Below are 22,573 nucleotides of genomic sequence, written 5' to 3' on the forward strand. Positions count from 1 at the left end.
ATGACAGCAACCTCATTGTGAGCTTCGCACGACGCAGAACGAATGCATAAACCCAAGACAATTAGCTAAACCTAAACAGGTGCACACCTAAACTCTCGTTTCTATATGTTGAAGAAGTTTCTTATATATACAAGGTTCGTAGATATGAAGTTTCGTATATCTACGAAACGTAACTGATTTTCGTAATGGGAATCTATTTCGTAAAACGCAGCAAAGAAGTACAGAAAAAAACACAACGCCTGTTATTTAAACATGTAGATGTCTCCGTCAGTAAATTGCGCGAGTACCATACTTTCGAGTTTATGTTCCACCAAGTTAACGTGTTTAAACTTTGAAATTTGGGGTTTTACGCTCCAAAACAGGGTGCGGAATTTTTTTCTAACTTGCTTCTTACAGTCGAACATGTCTAGCGGAACAATTCAGCAGCAAACTTCTTCTGGACAAACTAAAGATACAAGAAACATACGAAACACACACACACATAAAAAAGAAACAAGACACGAATTTGCCTACGACATTTTGCGCAAATTTCACAAAGAAACAAAAAATGAATTTTGCAATGGCCTTAGTTGTGCACGGGGGCAAACTTTGAGGCAAGATTCTTATCGGCTCAATATGCGTCGAGGACCCGATTATCCCCGGAAAACACTTTTCTGCAAAAAGCTTTTTCCAGCGTAACGGGGTTCGGACTATATATAGATAGGCGAATACCATGCTTGAGTATAAGTATTGTGCGTCACAAAATTATATTCAGCGCTTGCAAATGGCTCCAGGAAACACAAAGGACATGGGAGGCAGCAAGAACATCACAGTACGTCAGTATTTAAACAGTACTATAGAGAACAGCGTTGAACAAGAGATAGGTGATGTATAGGAATGGACATCCTAAATGGTTGTTCGGAGATTAATGCTTATCGTACCTTCCGCGGTCCACAATACGTTACAAGAATCCTGCAACAATTTTAGTAATGCGCTACGTTTCAGCTGACCTAAATTCAACTTAGCTGCTTTCTTCAATCAACCGTGTCCTGTAATTTGCAGAGGCGCTGTAGCAATCACGTCTGCTCTCAGCAAATAAGAATCGCCCATTGCAATAGCAATTATGGCATGTTTTTGGTCACGCGCGCTTTCACACGGCAACATCATCAACACTGTAAACATTGTGCTTAGGCTCACGTGCATTTCATCATGATGGCAACGCGTTCTTGCGAGCCTTTGTGGGAACGCTCATGCTCATACTAAGAGGAACATGGAGCTCTTTCCAGTGCTTATCAGATTCTTTACGACTGACGTTGTTGTCCCTGCTCACACGACGAAGCCAGCTATGACGACGTCTTTAAAAGACAGCGACAACAGACCGGTTTTCCAAACTATTAAACCAGTTGCAGTGGCCATAATAGCCACACAGCTAATTTCTAATTCAGATTATACGTTCACCGAGTAGCATGTGATGCCATAATTTGCAAATAATAAATGCTTAATCGCATACACCATGGGCACTACGTCGTACCTTGAATGTTGACCTTGCCGTTGTTTCGGCAAACGTATGCCATGTGAAGAAATCAACTTAACATTAAGGTTGATGTCGAGGCCAAACTTTACAATTTTTTTAGTATTTTCCCATTTACACAACCTTTTAACCGATCTGATTTTAATAAATTTTGGTGTATTTAAGACAGAAATCTAATTCTGCCGGCTCTTCGAAGCAGATTTTTGATTTAGGGACTTAGGTTACATATACTTAAGATTGCTCGAGAATAATAAATTTTAAGAAATACAAACTCTGAGTGTAAAAATTCGTAGTTCTCTACCTAAAACGAATATATAACGCTTCATTAAACTGTATCAATTACATTGTCTAAAGTGGTCAAATATGATGCATATACTTTACTACTTTCGTGAGGAATCATTATAATGTTCGCGCGATTTGCGCAAAATTCCTTCTCCCAAATTATAGTGACATATGTCAGAGATTTGTATGATATATTACCTGTGTCGGCTTTAAATTTCCCAATAGATGCACTTTACAGAATTGTGATAGGGTTTTTGTTTTCGTACTGCCGAGTTACAGAGTTATCAACTTGATGCTTCTACTACCCTTACTTATTTATCAATTTTTGGCAATATTTACAAACATGTGATGACCGAAACCAAAAATATGGATCCAGCTGTCGGTACATCTAATCCTTCGCATTTAAAAACAACAAACCTCATGAAAAGTCATTTGGCGGACACTAAACAAAACAAATTCTCCGTTCCCATACATTTAGAATGCAGCTCACGAGGTAAAGCTTCCTTTAAAATCAAGAGAAGCCCACTGCGTTGCGCATCGAGTTTTGCTAGTGTGCCTTGCATGCATATTGGCGCCGCCGCTCAGGTGCCTGATAGTGCCAGTGATCATCGCTGAACTGCATGTCAGGTCGCACCGCCTGAGCGCTCGCGGAGTCAAATTAAAGTGTATGTCATTACGCATGTGTACTGTCAGCGCCACAAGGCATTAAAGTCACACCATGCACAACAGCAACAGATGCCGGCGCACATAATGAGTGTTTAGCACTGCTGGCGCTTAAGCTGCTCGCGATTTGAACAGGGTAGTTATTTTCGCCATCTTGTTCGAACCGCGAGCGATCCAGAAGACCTTGTTTGCGGCCCTCAGCACTTACCGCCATGCGCGGAGTGGCACATAGTACTTTTACATGAACTCGCGACAATAGCGGGATGAAGTCGAGCTGAAATTTGCCAGCCGGAGATCATGTAAACAGTAGCGGATTGAGCTGAAGCGAAGCATGAGACAGCAGGCGAAGCCGGACTCTCAAATCACTACACGGTCCGTGCTCGGTTTCAGCATAGCGTTACCGTTCTATCATTACCGTTGCCGATACCGCCTGTGCCACCGACTGCAAATGAGAGGGGCTTACCGTTCATGTGTAGTATGGAGGATGCGGCAGAGGTAACGCTAACGGTTCTACACTAATGCTACGCCAAAATACTCTAGTGGTACCCGTGGTGCCCTTGTTCCGCAGAAGCGACGATCACGGTTTGGTGCGGCGCCGCGTCGACGTAGACGGGCACCTCTAGCTGCTCCTTATGATGGTGGCCGTGGTGAACCACGTGTTGAGGGGCGTTCGAGTGGTAGTGCGCATGCGCCGCGTGGTGCGACTTGGTGCCGGGTTCATTGGTCTTGATGACGGCGCGGAACCCGTGACCGTCGGCCACGTACTCGACGCGCCGGTAGATTCCGTGCGCGTCCGTGAATCCGTATGAGCCGCGCTTGGTGTTGTACTCGTCGCCGACCTCGTGCCGGTGCTGTGTATTGCCCCAGGCGTCCTTGATCTCGTACCCGAACACGTACGGCTGTGGTTTGTACTGCGTGGAGCAAACAAAAATTCCACAGTATAGAACAGCTTAGGGGGGCCGGGGTTAGCCATTGAAGGACAAAAAATAAATATTAAGCAGATCACAGGTGTTGCTGGAGAGAGAGAGAGAGAGAGAGAGAGAAACGATAAGGGAAAGGTTGGGAGGTTAACCAAGGATGTGCCCGGTTGACTACCCTACGCTTGGGCAGAGGCAAACGGGAAGGATAGATAAGGAGCGAGAGGAAAAATAAAGAGTCATTCACAAAGTTAGTCGCAGATGAATGTCCACTGGAATCGACGTTAAGTAAAACATTTTATAGGCAGCTGGTTATCCCGCATCGTTCGGTGCTCTTTAAAGATATACCAGATTGGCGAACGTGTTTGCGCAAAGTAAGCAATTGTGTGTTATGAGACTGTCCGCGTGACGACAGAAGCAATACGACGACATCGTGTCATGTCATTATTGGCATGTCATATGCATGCATGTCGTTCAAGTCATGACAGGTCATTCATGTCATGAATGTGATGACATTAATGCCATGTTATGACATACCTGTCATATCAATTATGCCTGACATAAATACATGCCATGTCCTTCGTGTCATATGTCATGCCTGCTTGCCATACATATCCTTATATAATCCAGTTAAAGAAATGACCAAGACAGTATCATGGTTACGTAAGAGACTAGATTGTGACATTCATGTCATTGATGTCATGAATGTCATGCATGCATGTTAGGCATTTCTTGATTAAATCCGTTTAAATTTTATCCAGTTAAAGAAGCAACTACGGCAGCGTAAGGGGTGGATGGACGGACGGACGGACGGACGGAATGGCGAATGGATAGATAGATAGATAGATAGATAGATAGATAGATAGATAGATAGATAGATAGATAGATAGATAGATAGATAGATAGATAGATAGATAGATAGATAGATAGATAGATAGATAGATAGATAGATAGATAGATAGATAGATAGATAGATAGATAGATAGATAGATAGATAGATAGATAGATAGATAGATAGATAGATAGATAGATGTCCGAAGTTCAATGCAGGTTGCGACGTGTGGAGCTGAGGTGGCACCACTGCGCAGGCGCGAACAAGTTGGAACTGCTTATAAACGATGCACAACCAACCCCGACTAGGACAGAAGTGGAGGCCCATACACACGAATACGAAGAAAGCAGATCAAAGGGTGAGGAGACGGCAGAATAACACTACACTCGCGCTAATGCAGAGACTTACAGCGAGAAGTGTCAACGCGAGAACTCGGAGCAGCAACAAAAGGTTAATTCAATGCGAATATACGGTGGGAGATTGCCTAATAATAGAATCCCCCAAACACTCTCGCATTACACCTCTGTCACGTGATAAAATGGCGAGTCCATGAATTTTTTGTGCAATTGGCGGCTTCCTGGAAATGTCACGATTTTTATAAACACAAGCGATTTATCTCAAGAGCACGCCTCTGTGTTTGTTGGAGATGAGGTTATCCATAAGTTTGTAAGATCACGCAGCTCGTCCTCGTGCAAGACATATGAACAAAGCATTCAAACGAAAACAAACATATCTGCTGGCAAAAGATAGCGCAGTAATCCATTCTGCGAATTTTCTCTCGGGCTTAATATAATCATGCGTTGCATCGTACGTTGCGAAGCACCCGCTGAACTAAGCGCTACAAGGGCTTGCACGCGTGGCCAACGAACACGCCTTTCCATCTTGTCTGCTATAGGGTGGGCTGTATTATCGATTTTGTTACTGCTGTTTTAATATGGTTACTCGCCTAATACCCATATTTTTTTTTTTGCTTTTCGTAATATAAAGTCGTTAAGGCGGTGTTCACACCGACGAGTCTCAATAGCTACGCGACCTTGTTGGTCGCAAAGTGATGGTCGCATATGATCAGTTTGATCGAGAAGTGATCAACTTTTCGTAAACTCATAAATTGGCCGATTTTTCAGCTCCATGAATGGAGCCGCAAAGCTGCTGGACCAATCAGCGGCGCACGAAGAGAAGGTCAGTATATGCTCACGTTTATGTTACAGTGCTGATGACGTTGCGAGAAAACGTGAGCCGACGTGAACGCCACCAGTCACGAGACATTTCAATGTCGTGCTATCTGGTGTGAACGTCGGTCATTGTAGCCAGTTGCGCAACCTTTGTCAATCGCCGGTGTCAATTTGCCCTACAGATCCTGCCTCAGTGGGAGGTATAAAACATTATTGACAAATCGCCCTCGCATTCACTGTCAGACAGTAAGGCATTGCGCATGCCAACCAGCAGATCATTGCGCACAGACCTATGCCCATTTATTGGAACAACTTGTTGATCTACTACCCGCTGGCACCCGAAAGATTCGAGTCTCCCAGGAACCAGTTTATATGCCAAGGGCTTCGGGACCAGTCAATGCGCTACCGGAGCTGCACAAAATGGCCATGGTAGCGAGAAGGTCTGAAGGGAGCGAGTGACTTTCCGTCAAAGATTCTCGACTAAAAAGAAGTTCTGCGCCTTATAGTCTTCCTCAACAGTTCCAAGCAACGCTGAGGAAGTATGGCTAGCAAAAGCCAACTTGAAGAGCAAGTATACCGCCTTACTCAAAAGTGTTAAAGTCATGGTGTCCACCACGAGACCTGCCGTCGGACCGCTACCTGAGGACCCTGCAGACCCTTCACAACACAAACGGCAAATATTCAGAGGACAGCTTTCCTTAATCGACCGAACTTTGGAGCACCAGGTATACTGCAGCAGTTATACCACAGGGCCCGGTTTACGAATCTTGCCCCGTATTCACAAAAAGCTCCTACGCTAGAATTGTTCTTGAGAAAAAATTTCAGCCAATGCTGATATTGGACATAGCATTAGTGAACGCGACCGGCCAATGTCAAAGCGCTCTTACGAACCAAGAGATTTGTGAATTCGGCCTCTTATTTTGTAATTTTCAAGCAAAGCTTGTATTGGCTCACAAGTTTCGGTGGATTGTAGTCCCGCAAAAAGTCACGTGTAGCGCATACCCACTTTGGATATGCGGGTATGAGCCAGGGATATGCGGATATAATCCAGGGACAAGAAAGAAAGTAGGAAGAAGAAATAAAGAGCAGGTGCAGGGAAAGTTGCACCGGCGCCGGATCACGTGACGCGCGTGACCAATCAGGGTCGTTTGGTGTGTCGCGGGGAGAAAAGGGGGTGGAAAGGTGGTTGGCGCGCTCTTCGCCGGGCTTCCCTCGCTTCAGATCAGTTTCGTTGGCCGGATGGGAAAGCCGCGCGTGGTGCGTTCCGCCGAGGAGCAGGCTGCGGTTGAGCAACGGCGCCTGGAACTCGCTTGGGATAGGGCTCGTTGTCGATGGGCCGACTCTCGCGTGAGGACTTCTGAAGCCCAGGTGAAACGTCGGCGAAGAGCCGCGGACCCCGAGTTGCGGGAGAGCGATGTTGAGGCCAATCGTCAGCGTCGTCTTGCCCTCCAGGAACACGACAACGGTGGTGCACGCCTCGGCAACGCTAGCCCCAACTTCCCTTGGTGAGACGGCCAGATTTCAACGCGAGTTTCTCAACCGGAACTTCGGAGCCAGCTGCAGTGCGTGGGACCGGTTGTAGTTCTAGCACAACGTGGTACTCTTCAGTGCAATTCGTTCCAAGGAACACGAAGAAACACACAAGCTTCGCTTACCCCTATTTCCTCAGCAGCAAGGGAGGGGCTGCTGAATTTTTTGAGAACAGAGACAAATGATGCATAGAAAGACACGGAGGTTAACCAGAGGTAATTCCAGTTGGATACCCTGCACGAGGGGAAGGTGTATGGCGATAAAAATAAAAGAAAGCGGAAGGGGAGAGAGAGAGAGAGAGAGAGATAAATAGAGACAAGCACTAAAAAACCTTGTACACTATAGAGCGGTGGGGGTCGGCATTCCTAAAGTCTATCGTGAAGGCCCGTAGACCGCAGGAATCTTAGAAACGCGAATAAAACCTTCTGCGCGGAGGTTCTTTGTGAGCACTGGCCTAGATATTTCAGTTCTGATAGCGGAAGATTGTCCAATTGGTCTAGCACTCTACACATCACTTCCCTATCAGCATTATGGCGCGGGCAGACGCAAATCATGTGTGCGATCGTCTCATCACAGCTGCTACGTGTCGCACGGGTGGCTGTTGGTCATTCCAATAAGGAAGGCATGAGAGTTTGTAAATGCGACACCTAGCCACAGATGGTACAACATGATCTAAGTCAGCAGATGTGCACTCAGGTAGTTCGTAAGGGGAACCGTTAGGAGAGCTTTATAAACGCATCCTTTTCCAGCAGTGAGGCGTGAGCAGTCTTGAATTGCCTTTTGCTTACGAAGTGGAACAACTTCCGTTCTTCAATCCCTTTATGTCAACTTCATTTTCAATGCGAAGCTATCTTTGGCTCTTCTCCCCATTTTGTGTGAACGGCTGACTGGCCGAATAAACTTACAACAGCAACAATAACAACAGCAACAACAGCAAAAACAACATTGAATCAATAGCTGCAGCAAACAACATTGAAACACCGTGGTCATGGATTTGCGATGTTTTAGTGGACACTAATTTCATAAACTACCTATGAACGATATTACGTGATTTCTTTCATTTTTATTTTAGATTTAGAAAAATGGGTAGGTAGGCTAGAGAGAAAGAGATGTTGCTAGAGAGAGGTAGGCTATACATGTCTGCTCTGCACTGTACGTCTTATTTGTCAACCTATTGATGTCACGTTATCTTTTTTTTTCTTTCAACGCATTGAGATCATGGTCACGATTAGAATTACCTTTATATCTCATTCTTAAGTAAGAAAATCCTATTTAAGCATTCATCCTTTTTTTACCCACGGCCTCCCCGCCCCATTTATGGCCAATCCCCCGTAGTGGGCTGTGCTATATCTATAGGCACCAAACCAAACCAAGCTGTCCTTCGCGGTCGGGTTCATCAGTAAATATGAATGCTGCATATATGTATATAAGTATACATGAAAGGACTTGTGTGCACTCCTGCACTCGCACCGTCCTGTGTGATGGATGATGGTTCCACGCAATGGACTATGCTACGGTTGTTAATGCCCGTGTAATAACACTTTTATGCACTTGTGAATTGCATTCGTGCATCTACTTCATGTTGAGATTGCATATGAAGTTTGCAGGTTAGTGCGCATAACCTCTTCAACGCCAGCTGCGGCGGCTGAGCGTGGCCGCGCGCATCTTGGCGGCAACCTGGGATGGGTTCGAAGGCTAGCGGACCTGAGATGGCTTCGTTTGCGCTGTGTTCTCGCGCGCCTACTTCGGGTTGAAACGAAATGCAGTACGAAGGGGAATTCGTTCCCCGCTGATACCACTCTTCACCACGTCAGTGTTCTTACCGTGAGTGTCCATGGTCATCGAGTGAGATGTGCTCGTGTTTGCCTGTGTTTGTGAAAAACGTGCATGTTAATTTATTTAGCTAAGCGAATGTTAACAGCTAGTTCGTGCAGCTGATACTAGTATGCTGTATATCCGTCTAATAATTTGCTATCGCAATCAATGCTTCGGCTTTCCGGCGAAACTGGGACGTTTTTCTTCATTGTTTCTTTTTTTCTTCATTATTCTTGCTAAGTAGTGTATTTAGGAATTTCGGGATAGCCGGGCCTAAGGAGGGTTAGCTTGCCATTTTTCTGCATAAGAAAAAAGAATAAGGAGCTGCAACAACAAACAAAACGCTATTCTGCGGAATGATCTTGAACAACAAATTAAATTTTCGCATTGTTCTCAATGAATTATTCATCAATGGTATTCAAGGTTACGAAGGTTGATGCAATGCAAAAAAAAAAGTCATTTGTGAGCGGCTATAGTGTACATTCGGACACAACCTGAGCTTATGCGTTCAATTCCACATGCCCTTTCATGCACCACGTTCCTTATCACAATACGGAAGGCTCACAGAAATGTTGCGTGTCGCAACCCATCCTCTGGCGTTCCGACAGCAACCCTCCCGCAGCTTGTGCTGCACAGGCGAGTAACAAGAGATGCCGCGGTCTCGCTTACGTAAAGCTGCTGTGTCGCAACATAGGCCGGAACGACGCCATGGCCGAGGTGCCCCGCTTGGACAGCGACGACGCAAAGGGAAGACGCCAACAACGCTGTGAGCTGCGAAACAAAGGCGGAAACAGAAAGTCATCACTCGCGTGCTCTATCGTTGGTGGTTTATTAAAAGAGATAAAATAAATGAATGAAGGAGAGGAGGGGAGGGTGGAGGGAGGGAGGGATGAAAAGTACTGCTGACGCATTTTAGGTGTCTAGCTTTAGCTGCCGACTACCTGAAAAGCAGTCAGCAGTGCGGGGACGGATGCAGGAAAGTATAAGGACAAGAAGAGATGGTAGCACTAGAGGATTGAGCAAAATAAGGCAACTATAGGCAGATACAGTCGAGCACTTCTACAATGAACGTCTCCACAACGAGATGACCTGTATAACGAAGGAATAATTATGTCCCGGTTCTGTTGCGAGTGGTGCTGTGCGAGTGAAGCGACATGTATAACGAATAATTTCGGAGGCCCCAAACAAATCGTTATAAAGACATTTGACTGTCCCGGTTCTGTTGCGAGTAGTACATGTATAACGAATAATTTCGGAGGCCCCAAACACTTCGTTATAAAGACGTTTGACTGTATACAATGGAGCCACAAGGTACAAGTTTATACATAGTACGGTGGCTAGATGGGTAGGTGTGCCGTTCGCCGGGCACGAAGAGTAGTAGTTCAGCGCTTCTGCGCGTCATGACGACAAAATTGGAGCTGTGGTCGGAGGTTTGTCGGAGGCGGCGCGCGTCGTCTGCTGCTGCGGCCACATTACATTGGAACTGCGGCATATTTACCATCACATTTAAACTGAAAAAAAGTTGTTGCAGTTTCACCTGAAAGGCGAAGCATCAATTGCGATAGCAAACTTGTGGAGAGCTATACGGAGTAATGATATTAGCTTTATCAGCTGTATAAACTTGGACAGGCAGCAGCATCAGCAACACGCAGAACTGTTGTCGACGCCATCGGCGTTTTGCCCGCGTTCGCTCAAAATGCGTGCGGCGTTGGTGACTGTTGCCGCAGCCTCTGATATAAATAGGCACTTGGTGCCGCAGCTAAACGTCGCCTCCCTTCCCTCCCCCTCCCCCACGGCCTCTCGCGCGTCGGAAGAAGGCGCGTTTGCTCTACATATATGGTGATTGTAAAGGAGAAAAGAGACGCCTACTTCTGCAGCCCTTAAGCGAGCACGGCGCAGAACGCGCGTTTGTTCTCCGCCGTGCGTTCACTCCCCATGAAAGACGCGCCCCTCGCGCCCTTTCACTCGCACATACAGCGTTCGGCGCGCGGCGACGATTTCATCTCCAAATGACGTCATACGGAACCTCACGGCGACGGCGACGCCGACGGCAGAAATCTGCTTTTGAGTGTTCATATAATTGCTATCGCAATAAAACCACATTCACAGTGGCATCATAGACAGTTACAAATTTCTGAACGCAGCAGAGATCTGTCACTTGCGAAGGTAACGTACTTGCCTTTTCCGTCACCTCTTTGTTTCCCCGTTTGAGGTCCAAGAATATAACAACTCTTAACGCTGTTTAGTTCGGTAAACACGTTAAACTTAAGTCTACGAGGAGAAGTACAAATTCTGCATGGACTAAATAGTCATTTATCAGTTCTTCTAAAGCGAGAAAGACGAAGTTTGCTTTGCGGAACAGATGTATACAGTAGCACGGCTGCTGGATTAAAAAAATAATAAAAGGGCACCTTTTTTTTTTTTTTTTTATCCAGCGGCCGTGCCAGTAGTATATAGGGGCTGTACGCGAACGTGCAGAGCGCAAGAGAAATGGTTTGGCTTGAAGGGATGTAAAACACAATGGCATAAATATTGATGTCCGTACAACTAAAACCCTTTGGTTCAATTTCCCTGACTGTATTGGGGTTATTATAAATTTATAAAATATATTATAAACTTGTTCGTGGTGAAAAAAAGAGTTCTTACGTTGCTCGATTATGTATGATGAGAGCCAGTAGCTTGTAGCATGAAAAATCATAGTTTGAACTCGTGAATTTCGTATATATGTATATTTCAATGCAATAATAATTTAGGTAATTCTTCGGTCACAGACGCAAACCATGCAGCAACACCAAGCTTTTATTGCAACTATAGCTTTAAATGCGACACTGCACTGCATCACAGCCAGCGCTCAAAATGCATGTAGTGTAGCGTAAGGTGCTTTTTCTTTTCTGGAGTACTCTCAAGAGCCAAGTTTTGGTCGTCACAAGGAAGTGCAGGCGAGCAATCGATGCATTAGCTTGATGATGCTGTTCGTAATTTTGCTTTTATGCTGCTCACAACCGATGACTCCTGAACGCTTCAGCTGGCGAAAGGGAAAAATGAATGCCAGCGGCAGGGCATATCTGCCAGTCGTTGCGTTCTTAAACCGTGGCCGCTGCACTTGAAGCTGAATTTTTTGCACACACAAACATTTCGTCAGCCGTCTTTGAGCAGGTTCATTTCTTCACCTGTCCACAAATACTAATTCTTCACCTGTAGAGCACGCGACATTTTCATTCCCACCCTTGTCGTTGAAGCACGTGTAAGTTTGGCTCGCTGTCTCTCCAGGATTATTTCAATGGCCGACATCCCGTCGGTGCCTTGCTTGTTCTTTTAACACGAAAGTGTTTTATGCCAGGGTCCACCAAGACTTCACTGACGTATTTCCGTCACGGAAATACGTCATAGAACATAATACAAAGAAAGAAACCAGAAGAAAAAGTTCCACAACCATGCAAAATTTGGAAATTGAACCCACGACCTCTCGGTCCGCGACGATAGATCGCCGAGCGTTTAACCCATTGCGCCACAAACGCATTTGCAGAGAGCTACACAGACGCGCCTTATATATCTAAAGCCCAGACCACACGTACGCTTGCAAACGCGCGCAAGCTCGCGTCCGCGCGCCCACGCATGCGCAGACGGTGCGGCACGGCTCGTACGCGTCGAAACGCGGCGCGATCTCGGTGATCAGCTCCTCTCAGTTATCGCGCGCCTGGGCTGCCTCGCGTCGGCGTGCCTGGCTACGCAGCGACGGCGCGGTAGATTCAACTCTCAGTTAAGCAGAATTATACCATGCAAGAAAGTGCTTCTTCTTCACTTTTTGTGCTGATCTAACAGCTCCAAAAAGATAACAATTGCGTTTATAGATATCGAAGCATTTTGAATCACTGCCAACAACGAAATACGAAGTGGCGTCTGTCAAGGTGTAAACAAGTGAGGCCAGTGAGCGCGCGCTGTCGCGCGTATTTGTGGATGCAAACCGCCATTCCACGCTAGGCGCGGCAACCGCAAGGCGCGTAGACGCGAGCTTACGCGCGTCCGCAAGCGTACGTGTAGTCTGGGCTTAACACTCCTCCGTGTACCCGCGCTCTTGCTCGGGGCGGTGCCGCCGCCTACGAGCAGAAAAGAGAAGTACTGCATTATGACACTAACGCGCACCGACAGTGAACGCTTCGGTGGTCTCAGCACTACGACGCCTCGATGCCAGCATTCGAAGGGACGCTGGCATCAAGAAGCACTACCAACGCCACCTAGGTGGCGTTCACCGTACTCAGCACAGCGGAGCGTGGCCTCCGCAATTAGCTCTGAAAATGTTTCTGAAGTTGATCGCGGAGGCTGCAATTACGACGCGCTGTACGCGCTGATTTGACTCGGTGACGATTCAGTTACGTGCTTTGTCTTGCGCGTTGTATTAGTGTGTCAGTTACGTGCTTCGTCTTTCGCGTTGTGCTAGCGTGTGCAGCGTAGTGCAGCTTCCATATGCACGACGGTTGCTCATGGTCATCGACGTTGGTAGTCGTGATGGAGGAGACGTGCCATCAGGCGTCAGCGTGGGTGCATCAACGCCTAAGGGCGCTTTAGCCACAAAACACCAATAGACATTATATATCAATGTGCAATAAACATTACACTACTTCTGTGAAGACACGTTTCACTTTCGTGTTCTATACCGATTCCTATATAAGAGGGATCAACCACCTTTTTCTAGGAATTTTCTTTAATATGCAAGGCGCAGCGTCGGGTAGCACCAAAGGAACAGTGTCACTCATTAGCCGCACATATACCATCGGAATCTGCACAATCTTCTTGCCGGTCATACGCTCGATAACATGCTCCTTGAAGTGGCGCTGGCACATGACTAATGCGGTTGAAACATTTTGTCAGCACGGCGAAGGGCAAGCTCACGTCTCTCGGAAAGTTCTGGGTTTTAGCGCATCTAAACCAATGATTCTTTCGCGCATGGCTTGCATGTTTGTAGCCGAACATTTCGGCGCAAAGCAAGTGGTGCCCTTCCGGCTTGTTTTCTTCTGTGCAGGAACACTTTCACTCTGTCCCGGAGTCTCACGAGCTTGGTATTCATGATTATCACCCACAGTTTCCACTTCGCTCCTTAAACGTCTAAGGAAATTACAAGAACTCGGAGAACTCTAGTGAGTGCGAGCGCAGCGCTCCGTTCCGTGAGCGTGTTAACAGGCGACATAAATGACCGCTTTTAAATATTACTAATTGCAACAAGAAGCATCGCACTATAAGCACTCTCTCAACATAATTTAACCATTTTCTTTCAGGTCTTACTGTGAAAACCTAATATTTTAAATATAACAGGCGCGCAATAACAACACTCTCAGTAGCAGACGACGCGCGTTTCGCGGCAAACCTCTGACCGCAGCGCCACTCCTGCTGTCATGATGCGGAGAAGCAGTGAACTACGCCAGTCGGCACACCTACCAATCTAGCCACCGTATCCGTAGTTCCCTTGTATAGACCTTTTCACAAACCGACGTTTGAGCAGCGCCATTTGCCGACACGGGCGACGTCTAGCGTCAGAACAGGTAATGCCGCCATTTTGGACTGTGCGCCTTGCGAGAGCAGGCCATGTGAACAGACCGGCCGCACTTCGGTTGTGTGATCTTCGCCGCGCATTATTTCGATTGTTTTCTTCCGCTTCGCTTGTCTTGTGCCGCTTGACTTGTTACATGTTTCACGTGCTCGCGTGATCGCTCAGCGTAGTGTGCCATGGCAACAGCAAGCCCAGCCAGTGGATGTGGTTTCATCGTCGGTAGCGGCGGCAGCCGCGTCTGCTTCGTCGAGACCTGGCGTGCTAATCAGCGGTATATTTCATTGTTATTGTTGGGCACATGTGACCGTATCGTCGATTGAATCTGATCACCATTACGTTTCGCGGTTGAGGCTTGCCTCGTTTAGCGAAAGCAGGCGCGTACGTAGCTGTCGGGCAATGCTTAGAACCAGGCGCCGGCGGCCCGACGACGCGTGTCAGTGGTTGGTAGATATGTGGTGGTTACTCCATACGCTTGCGACGCAACTGAACAGCTCAATCATGCAAAATTTATTGGATCTGGTGCGGTGCAGAGTGCTTATAACCAAATGTCAAAGTATAAGCGTGGCGATCGAGCAGCGTGGTACCTGCAGCGAAACGACGCGCGACAGTGATCACAGATGCCAGCGCAACTGATACAGCCCAGATGCTAGATTTTTATTTTTAGTATTTATTTATTGATACTTCCTGTCAATCCCAATACGGATTATAACAGGACTTGTTATAAAGATATATTTGTTTACCTATTTTAACACGAAAGTGTTTTATGCCAGGGTCCACCAAGACTTCACTGACGTATTTCCGTCACGGAAATACGTCATAGAACATAATACAAAGAAAGAAACCAGAAGAAAAAGTTCCACAACCATGCAAAATTTGGAAATCGAACCCACGACCTCTCGGTCCGCGACGATAGATCGCCGAGCGTTTAACCCATTGCGCCACAAACGCATTTGCAGAGAGCTACACAGACGCGCCTTATATATCTAAAGCCCAGACCACACGTACGCTTGCAAACGCGCGCAAGCTCGCGTCCGCGCGCCCACGCATGCGCAGACGGTGCGGCACGGCTCGTACGCGTCGAAACGCGGCGCGATCTCGGTGATCAGCTCCTCTCAGTTATCGCGCGCCTGGGCTGCCTCGCGTCGGCGTGCCTGGCTACGCAGCGACGGCGCGGTAGATTCAACTCTCAGTTAAGCAGAATTATACCATGCAAGAAAGTGCTTCTTCTTCACTTTTTGTGCTGATCTAACAGCTCCAAAAAGATAACAATTGCGTTTATAGATATCGAAGCATTTTGAATCACTGCCAACAACGAAATACGAAGTGGCGTCTGTCAAGGTGTAAACAAGTGAGGCCAGTGAGCGCGCGCTGTCGCGCGTATTTGTGGATGCAAACCGCCATTCCACGCTAGGCGCGGCAACCGCAAGGCGCGTAGACGCGAGCTTACGCGCGTCCGCAAGCGTACGTGTAGTCTGGGCTTAACACTCCTCCGTGTACCCGCGCTCTTGCTCGGGGCGGTGCCGCCGCCTACGAGCAGAAAAGAGAAGTACTGCATTATGACACTAACGCGCACCGACAGTGAACGCTTCGGTGGTCTCAGCACTACGACGCCTCGATGCCAGCATTCGAAGGGACGCTGGCATCAAGAAGCACTACCAACGCCACCTAGGTGGCGTTCACCGTACTCAGCACAGCGGAGCGTGGCCTCCGCAATTAGCTCTGAAAATGTTTCTGAAGTTGATCGCGGAGGCTGCAATTACGACGCGCTGTACGCGCTGATTTGACTCGGTGACGATTCAGTTACGTGCTTTGTCTTGCGCGTTGTATTAGTGTGTCAGTTACGTGCTTCGTCTTTCGCGTTGTGCTAGCGTGTGCAGCGTAGTGCAGCTTCCATATGCACGACGGTTGCTCATGGTCATCGACGTTGGTAGTCGTGATGGAGGAGACGTGCCACCAGGCGTCAGCGTGGGTGCATCAACGCCTAAGGGCGCTTTAGCCACAAAACACCAATAGACATTATATATCAATGTGCAATAAACATTACACTACTTCTGTGAAGACACGTTTCACTTTCGTGTTCTATACCGATTCCTATATAAGAGGGATCAACCACCTTTTTTACGTTTGTTTACCTTCAATGGCTTTTCTTTCGAATGTCTGAATTTGGAACAAGCTTCGCTCACGGTGAACCTTCACGTAGATCGTGCGCGAAGTTTGTATTGAAGATATCGCGTACGGCAAGAATTAATCGTGCGCGCTATCTCTGAAGCGAAATAAGCCAATAATATGTTGCAGCGTTAGGGTCATCTTTGCTCCTTCTCTTGTTTCCCTTACACCGTCTCACTGTGCTGTTCATAATAAATTAATGTCGAGTCTTAACAATTGTCGAATAAATACATGTGCATATGACTGTAAACCACTACTGACCGTGAGTGAAAAGCGCTTAGTGGTCAGCGAAGCGGTCACTGCATGCACGTAAGTATTTCACTTGATCGACTGTGCGAATAATTTATTTTTTTCGTTACTGTTATTCTTGCAAGCATGATGCTATTGTCCGCGTACCCATGTGAATACCGTTTTTTACGTTCTTACTTGCGCGGGGTCATTTAGCGCGTTTCTACGCCACACACAGTTAGCGCATTACGGTTCCCGAACTCTAGCACTGGCGCTAGGCCGCGCTGATGAGGTTGACACGTTCGTTTTTGCATTCTCTTGCTGCCCAAGCACATAGACAACGCTCAAAGATGGTGAGCTCGATGCAGCATCACACTGTTGAAATTATTACCTTTATGGGCAGGGCCGCGCAGGGTGCGTGTGGACGCAGAGACAATGTTTTGGTGGACACAGGGTCTGCATACATCTTCCATAGGACACGATTTTTCCAGATCGTTGAGAAGTGTATTTACCGACTAGTTCTCTCGCAGAGTGCTCCAATTTGTCTTATATCGGTGTCACACAGCCACTTTTGATAGCGATCGAGACCGATCTGGATCGGAATGTTCGACCGCGATTGTTTCCATTCCGCAGATTGACCAAAGAAGCCAATCGCGACCAAGAAATTCGACCCATATCGGGCTCGATCACGATCAAAAGAGTGCCAAAAGAGTGCCCGTATTAGGCACTGGTATGAAGTCGTGTTTGAAAGAATAACAAATGTAGCCTCTGCCACTTCATACGAGAAAATATTGCATCGAACAGCTGACAATTCTCGCAACCTATTGGGAAATGTGCCGAAAAGAGTTTACCAATATGCGTTATTTTACTTATGTGTGCATCGGTTCACATTGGACTGAAATGCCAAGTCCTCAGGTGATGCAGGAAACCGGCGAAGCGTGAACATACCAGATAGCGGCAGTGGTCTCGCGGAGTGCTGTGTTGTGGACACACTTATTCCCCAAAATTGTTAATTTCCGCTTGTTGTTTGTGCACCCATAAACTGCACAGTGCTGGCGTGTAGCCTTTTGATGAGTATATATGCCATTATTTTCGAGCGTAAGTCATTCGTGACAAAAATAAACGGAAACATCGAAGGAAAGCTACCACTCCGCAATGCAAGCGCAAGGCAAGCTCACAGTCCAGACCGAACAGGCAACACTGACACATACTCTCCACGCCAGACCGTTGGAAGCGCCCTCGTGAAAACGTCTTTAGAGCGAATTCCTCAAGAGAGATTGTCACCTGGCATCGCACATCGGTACTGTTAGCTGACATACAGCAGCCAGGTGGCAAGGTTTGACAGCTCGAGGAAATCACACAGTGTTTTGTGAGCTGCCTCCCATGCGCGAAATGGCACCCGTGGCCATAAGAGCCCCTCGGCGCTGTCGGTCGGCAGCCCGTGCGCGCGGTAGCAGCCCGAGAGTTTCCCCTGGGCTGCCACAAATGCGTTGCGCCCGAATGTACGTGTTCGAAGGTCTCCCCTACCCCGCACTTTTTAGGGGCGAAGCACCTTAGGGCCGAGCTTGTCCCTCCCTTGTCGTCCGTTGTCCGTAGCTTTGGTTTGCATGGAGTCCGCTAGGGGCTACATACATGCATACATACATACATACATACATACATACATACATACATACATACATACATACATACATACATACATACATACATACATACATACATACATACATACATACATACATACATACATACATACATACATACATACATACATACATATACGGGGGATTCACGGTTACCCGATTGATCCCCCAGTGCTTCGCCCACTCATCATCATTCGCTTTGTGGATATGCGGTGATTTTTTTTTAGTTGTTCGTGGTTGCGAGAGAGATTCCTAGCGTGTCCGGTATTCGGGTGGCGTAATCGTGTTGCTGCCGAAAGTTTACACCCGCAGCAAAATAACCTACACTTCGCTAATAGTACAATATTAGCTGTGGTGTCTGGTTGAGCTCTGCGCCACCAGGCGGCTGTACCGTGCAGGCCGCTCCCGTTTACGTCTCCGCCCCTTCGGTAAAGCTAAAATTCTCTCAAACCTGCGCTTGCGTCCACACGCACCAGACACGCAACCTTATAACGACATTGCCCCATTTGCTGCGCGAAGCAAGCGGTCGCATTTGACGACTGTATGCGTACTCAGCGGGCGCCAGGAATACGGAGCACTTTGCCGGATGTTGACATTAGGGGTGCTACGCATGCAGCTATAGAAGCACAGGCGCGAAGAAGACGTGTACACACAGAAACCGAAACAGGATGGGCGTGCGCGCATCTTTCGTGCTTTTTCTTAGGCGGGTTCTAGGTGCCCAACGGAGCTACTTAAGCATGCGCGGAGACTGCTCATGCTTCTCGCATGACGTGGCGTGACTCTGCAATATGTGTGACTTGTATATATCCGAAATTTTGTCAAGTTCTTTGTATGTAGTGTGAGATTTTTTTTTTACTCTGGTGTGAAAGGTCTGATTAAGTTGTACAGTTTTTCTCTATCTATATTTTTCTTCTGTTTAGTGCTACATTTTCTTGTTTCTTGCTTGTTTTTATCTACAATTTTGCCATAGCACAATCTTCAGTAGCCAAATTCCAATACTGTCGTAGTAATAAACAACAAAAAAAACACACAAACATATACATAAAATGACATGCTGAGATGCAGCAACGAAATTCGTTGGCTTATTCGTCCTTGTTGATATCCTCGAGATTGTTGCAAATACGATTGTGCAAGCGCAGAAATGCAGTCTGAAATCAAAATTCTTTCGCCGAAGGTGCCACACTTCCCTTGTTTATTTTCTCAGTCGCGCTGACTGACAACATTCTTTCGTTGCTTATTGCTAGAAAAGCAAATTGCCCAACCGCGCAAAATACCCCCCAAGAAGGAATACCTTACCACAAAATTTCCGGTCCGCATTGCTTTCGCAAGGACCGCAGTGAGGCATGCAGGTTTCTTGAAGTAGAAAACATCCTTGCTATCAAAGCCGCGCACCTCCTGTGCCACTACGCCCGCTTCGACGTCAGTCTCGTTGGAGAGCGCTCAGCCGACTAGATGGTCGGCCACTTACAGAGGCAAAGGTACTGGGTGTGTGTGTCCTCACCCCTCATTAACCTAGAAAGCTACGTGCTCTAATGACTTTCCTAAAATCAATGGGTCTCAGAAGGTGTTTATAGATACCCTGTGCCTGCTACAGCGCTTGCAAACTCTCTCTCTCTTTCATTTTGCCTTCTCATTCGTTTTTTCAATTCCTTATACGCTTTTTCCCATGCAAGGTAGCCAACCAGACAACTATCGGCGTTCACCTCAGCGCCTTTTCTTGATCCCTTTATCTTTCTCTCAAGGTGGTAAAGTAGTAGTCAAGTGAGGAAAGCTTCGTTTACAGCAACCCCTTCAAATAACGCCATTCGCTGGCTCCATGCCGTCTTGACCCTATTTAAAGGTACACCTTCAAATGGCGGCAGCCTGTATTACGCTCGTATACTCACTGCTCTGCCTCGCAGAAACATTTTCAAAAGGCTCATCGAAACTGTCACAAGCGTATTTCATAACGAATGTAACGAAATATAAATGGTACAAATTTTAGAATGAGCTTTGGCTGAAAGACGCGCGACATGAGCTGTGCAAAGCTTCTCCAGCGGGAGAAAAAAGATCAACAAGGTGCTACGCTTTGTTCACATGGCCAAACCTTTTATTCCTGAATGACTTTATGCAGTTTCTTTCCTTTAAAAGAAACTATAACACTATTTTCAGGCTCGCCATAGGTGTAAATGCACGCGTAAAAAGTAATACCGGAACTAAGACAAGAGCTGAGTGCTTTCTCACAAACACGTTTGTGAAGGAGAAAGATTGTCATCCGCCCAAAGAGGAGCACGAAGCTATAAAAGAAACTTCCTTCCCGACGCGAATTTCCGCAAAAGTGACTCATTCAAAAACATTTTTTTGACGCATCATTGACGACTGCTCTCGACCCGCTTCGGCCAAGAATTTGCACAAATTACGTAGTCGCGGCCACTGATTATGTTTAAGCTATCACTGTTATAGTTGACAATGTGTGGTATAGATTTCAAGCAGTTAGCCTGGGCATATGTGCAAACGAATTCAAATGTTAGAAGTTGTATGAGGAAAAATGAAAATGATAGCTGAAAAGTGGATTTATGATGGCTAGAGGTGTTCAACGGGGGAGCAGCATGAGTCCATTTCCAGCTGATCGCTGAGAGCACTATACTTTGATGAGCCAAGTAAGGTTATATTCACATAGTTAAATGCCTCGATTACGAAAGTTTGTTGCGGTGTGCCATATATACAGGTCTATTTGATATTACATTATGTTAATGCTGCTTTCCAAGACTCAACGTGCTCAATGTGTAAAAAGCAAAGTTATGTCAGTTTCTAACTTTATGCAACTTTTCGATTGAAGCAGGCACGGGTCTGAAAAGGTTGATAACATCTTGGCTGAATAATAATACCAATTAGACTGAAAAAATGACCGTAAAAAAGTATACGTGGAAAGAAATGCGTTCAACACGTACTCAAGTGCGCTGAATTCCCCTCAAAAAGACATGTAAAGTTAACACGATCTCATCTGTTCGGCAGTATGCCGGTATTTAGACTTGCAAGCAGCGCACCCAATTTTCTGTGAATGCCCTTCCATCTCCACTTAATCATACATATTGCTGTGGGCGCGTAGGGCGTTACAGGGTCTTAGCAGGCCATGCACTATTCGAGAAGCCGTGCAAAGCGTGACATGAGCTATGTTCACAGCATGCGAAAAATTTTAGAAAATAAAAACCGTCACAAGCACTGCATTCAACGCACGCTGATTCAACCGACGCCGATCATTTGAAGCTGCGCCTCACCTTATTCATCTTGGTTCCTCTAGAGGTTCGCGCAGGAGTTCAATTCCTTATTTTGGCAGCAGTAAACAGCAAAGTCCGGCGACTATAGTGCAGTGGCGTCGGTACACGCAGAGCCGTCAACGAACGTCGGCGGTCCAGATCGTCTGACTGTCCAGGATCACAGCAAGCCGCGGATGGGTCACCACCACCAGCACCGAGCGAAGTTCAGAAGACCGTATATAGTTTCGGCGCGTTCCTTTTTGAGCAATCAATCCCGAGGAAGCAATTTCGTTAGCGTCCTCTCCTTCCTCGTGCGTCGTAGCAGAGTGGGCGTGGCGCTCTGCGGTTGCTTCCGTGCGGCTTTTGGCGGTGAGAACGGTTCGTGTCAAAGACAAGGAGCCACCGACGTGTCCTTATATACGGGCGGATCCCCCCGCCTACCCTCACCTGCCCGCCTGCGTGTGTATCTACGGACAGAAGAGACCCCCCCCCCTTCCATCCGATGCGGAAGAACTGGGTCAGCGAACGGCTACCGCCGGAGGATGGCCCGCAGCGGTTCGGCTATGCCCGCCCTCGGTATACGCGCATGTCCGCTGAAAGCCTGTCGTGTCGAAAGTGGTGTTGTACTCGCGCTCTCCACGAACCCAGCAACTTTTGTTTTGTTTGTGTTTACGTCCATATTATAATTTCAGTGTTGCACGTGAATTCTCATAGTTTGGTCTCTGTAAGCTGGACATTCCTACAAAAAGGACTTGTTTTTCTTTTTTCTTTTTTAGTTATTATTCAGTGGAATGGGCTTTTCCCATTAACCACTAAAGCAGGCGAGCATACTAAATACTGTACTTGCTCCTTCAAAGCGATCACTGCAAAGCGCTCGGGTTCACATTAGGAAATTTGCAGGCGCAAGTTGGAATACGCTAGCGCAAGACAGGGGTAATTGGAGATCGCAGGAGGAGGCCTTCGTCCTGCAGTGGACATAATACAGGCTAATGGTGATGATGGTGATGATGATGATGATGATGATGATGATGATG

The 22,573-nt window shown here is 46.9% G+C and overlaps 1 protein-coding gene across 1 annotated transcript; it reads right to left on the reverse strand.

Annotated features, from left to right (window-relative positions):
- Positions 1-2,735: 2,735 nt before the first annotated feature.
- On the reverse strand, positions 2,736-21,569 carry LOC119440556 (cuticle protein 14-like). Its single transcript, XM_037705455.2, has 3 exons — positions 21,561-21,569; positions 9,391-9,492; positions 2,736-3,366 (listed from the first exon to the last, which is right to left on the reverse strand). The coding sequence occupies exons 1-3, from the start codon at positions 21,567-21,569 to the stop codon at positions 2,992-2,994; spliced, it is 486 nt and encodes a 161-aa protein (XP_037561383.2). The 3' UTR covers positions 2,736-2,991.
- Between the last annotated feature and the right edge of the window lie 1,004 nt (positions 21,570-22,573).

The sequence above is a fragment of the Dermacentor silvarum genome, chromosome 2 (assembly GCF_013339745.2).
Source record: "Dermacentor silvarum isolate Dsil-2018 chromosome 2, BIME_Dsil_1.4, whole genome shotgun sequence".
In the NCBI taxonomy this organism is placed as follows: Eukaryota; Metazoa; Arthropoda; class Arachnida; order Ixodida; family Ixodidae; genus Dermacentor; species Dermacentor silvarum.

Excerpts from the sequence above, each read along its gene's own strand:
- LOC119440556 (XM_037705455.2), bottom strand. Across the intron at positions 3,367-9,390 it reads TTGCGACACAGCAGCTTTAC|TACAAACCACAGCCGTACGT; the intron begins GTAAGCGAGACC and ends TGCTCCACGCAG.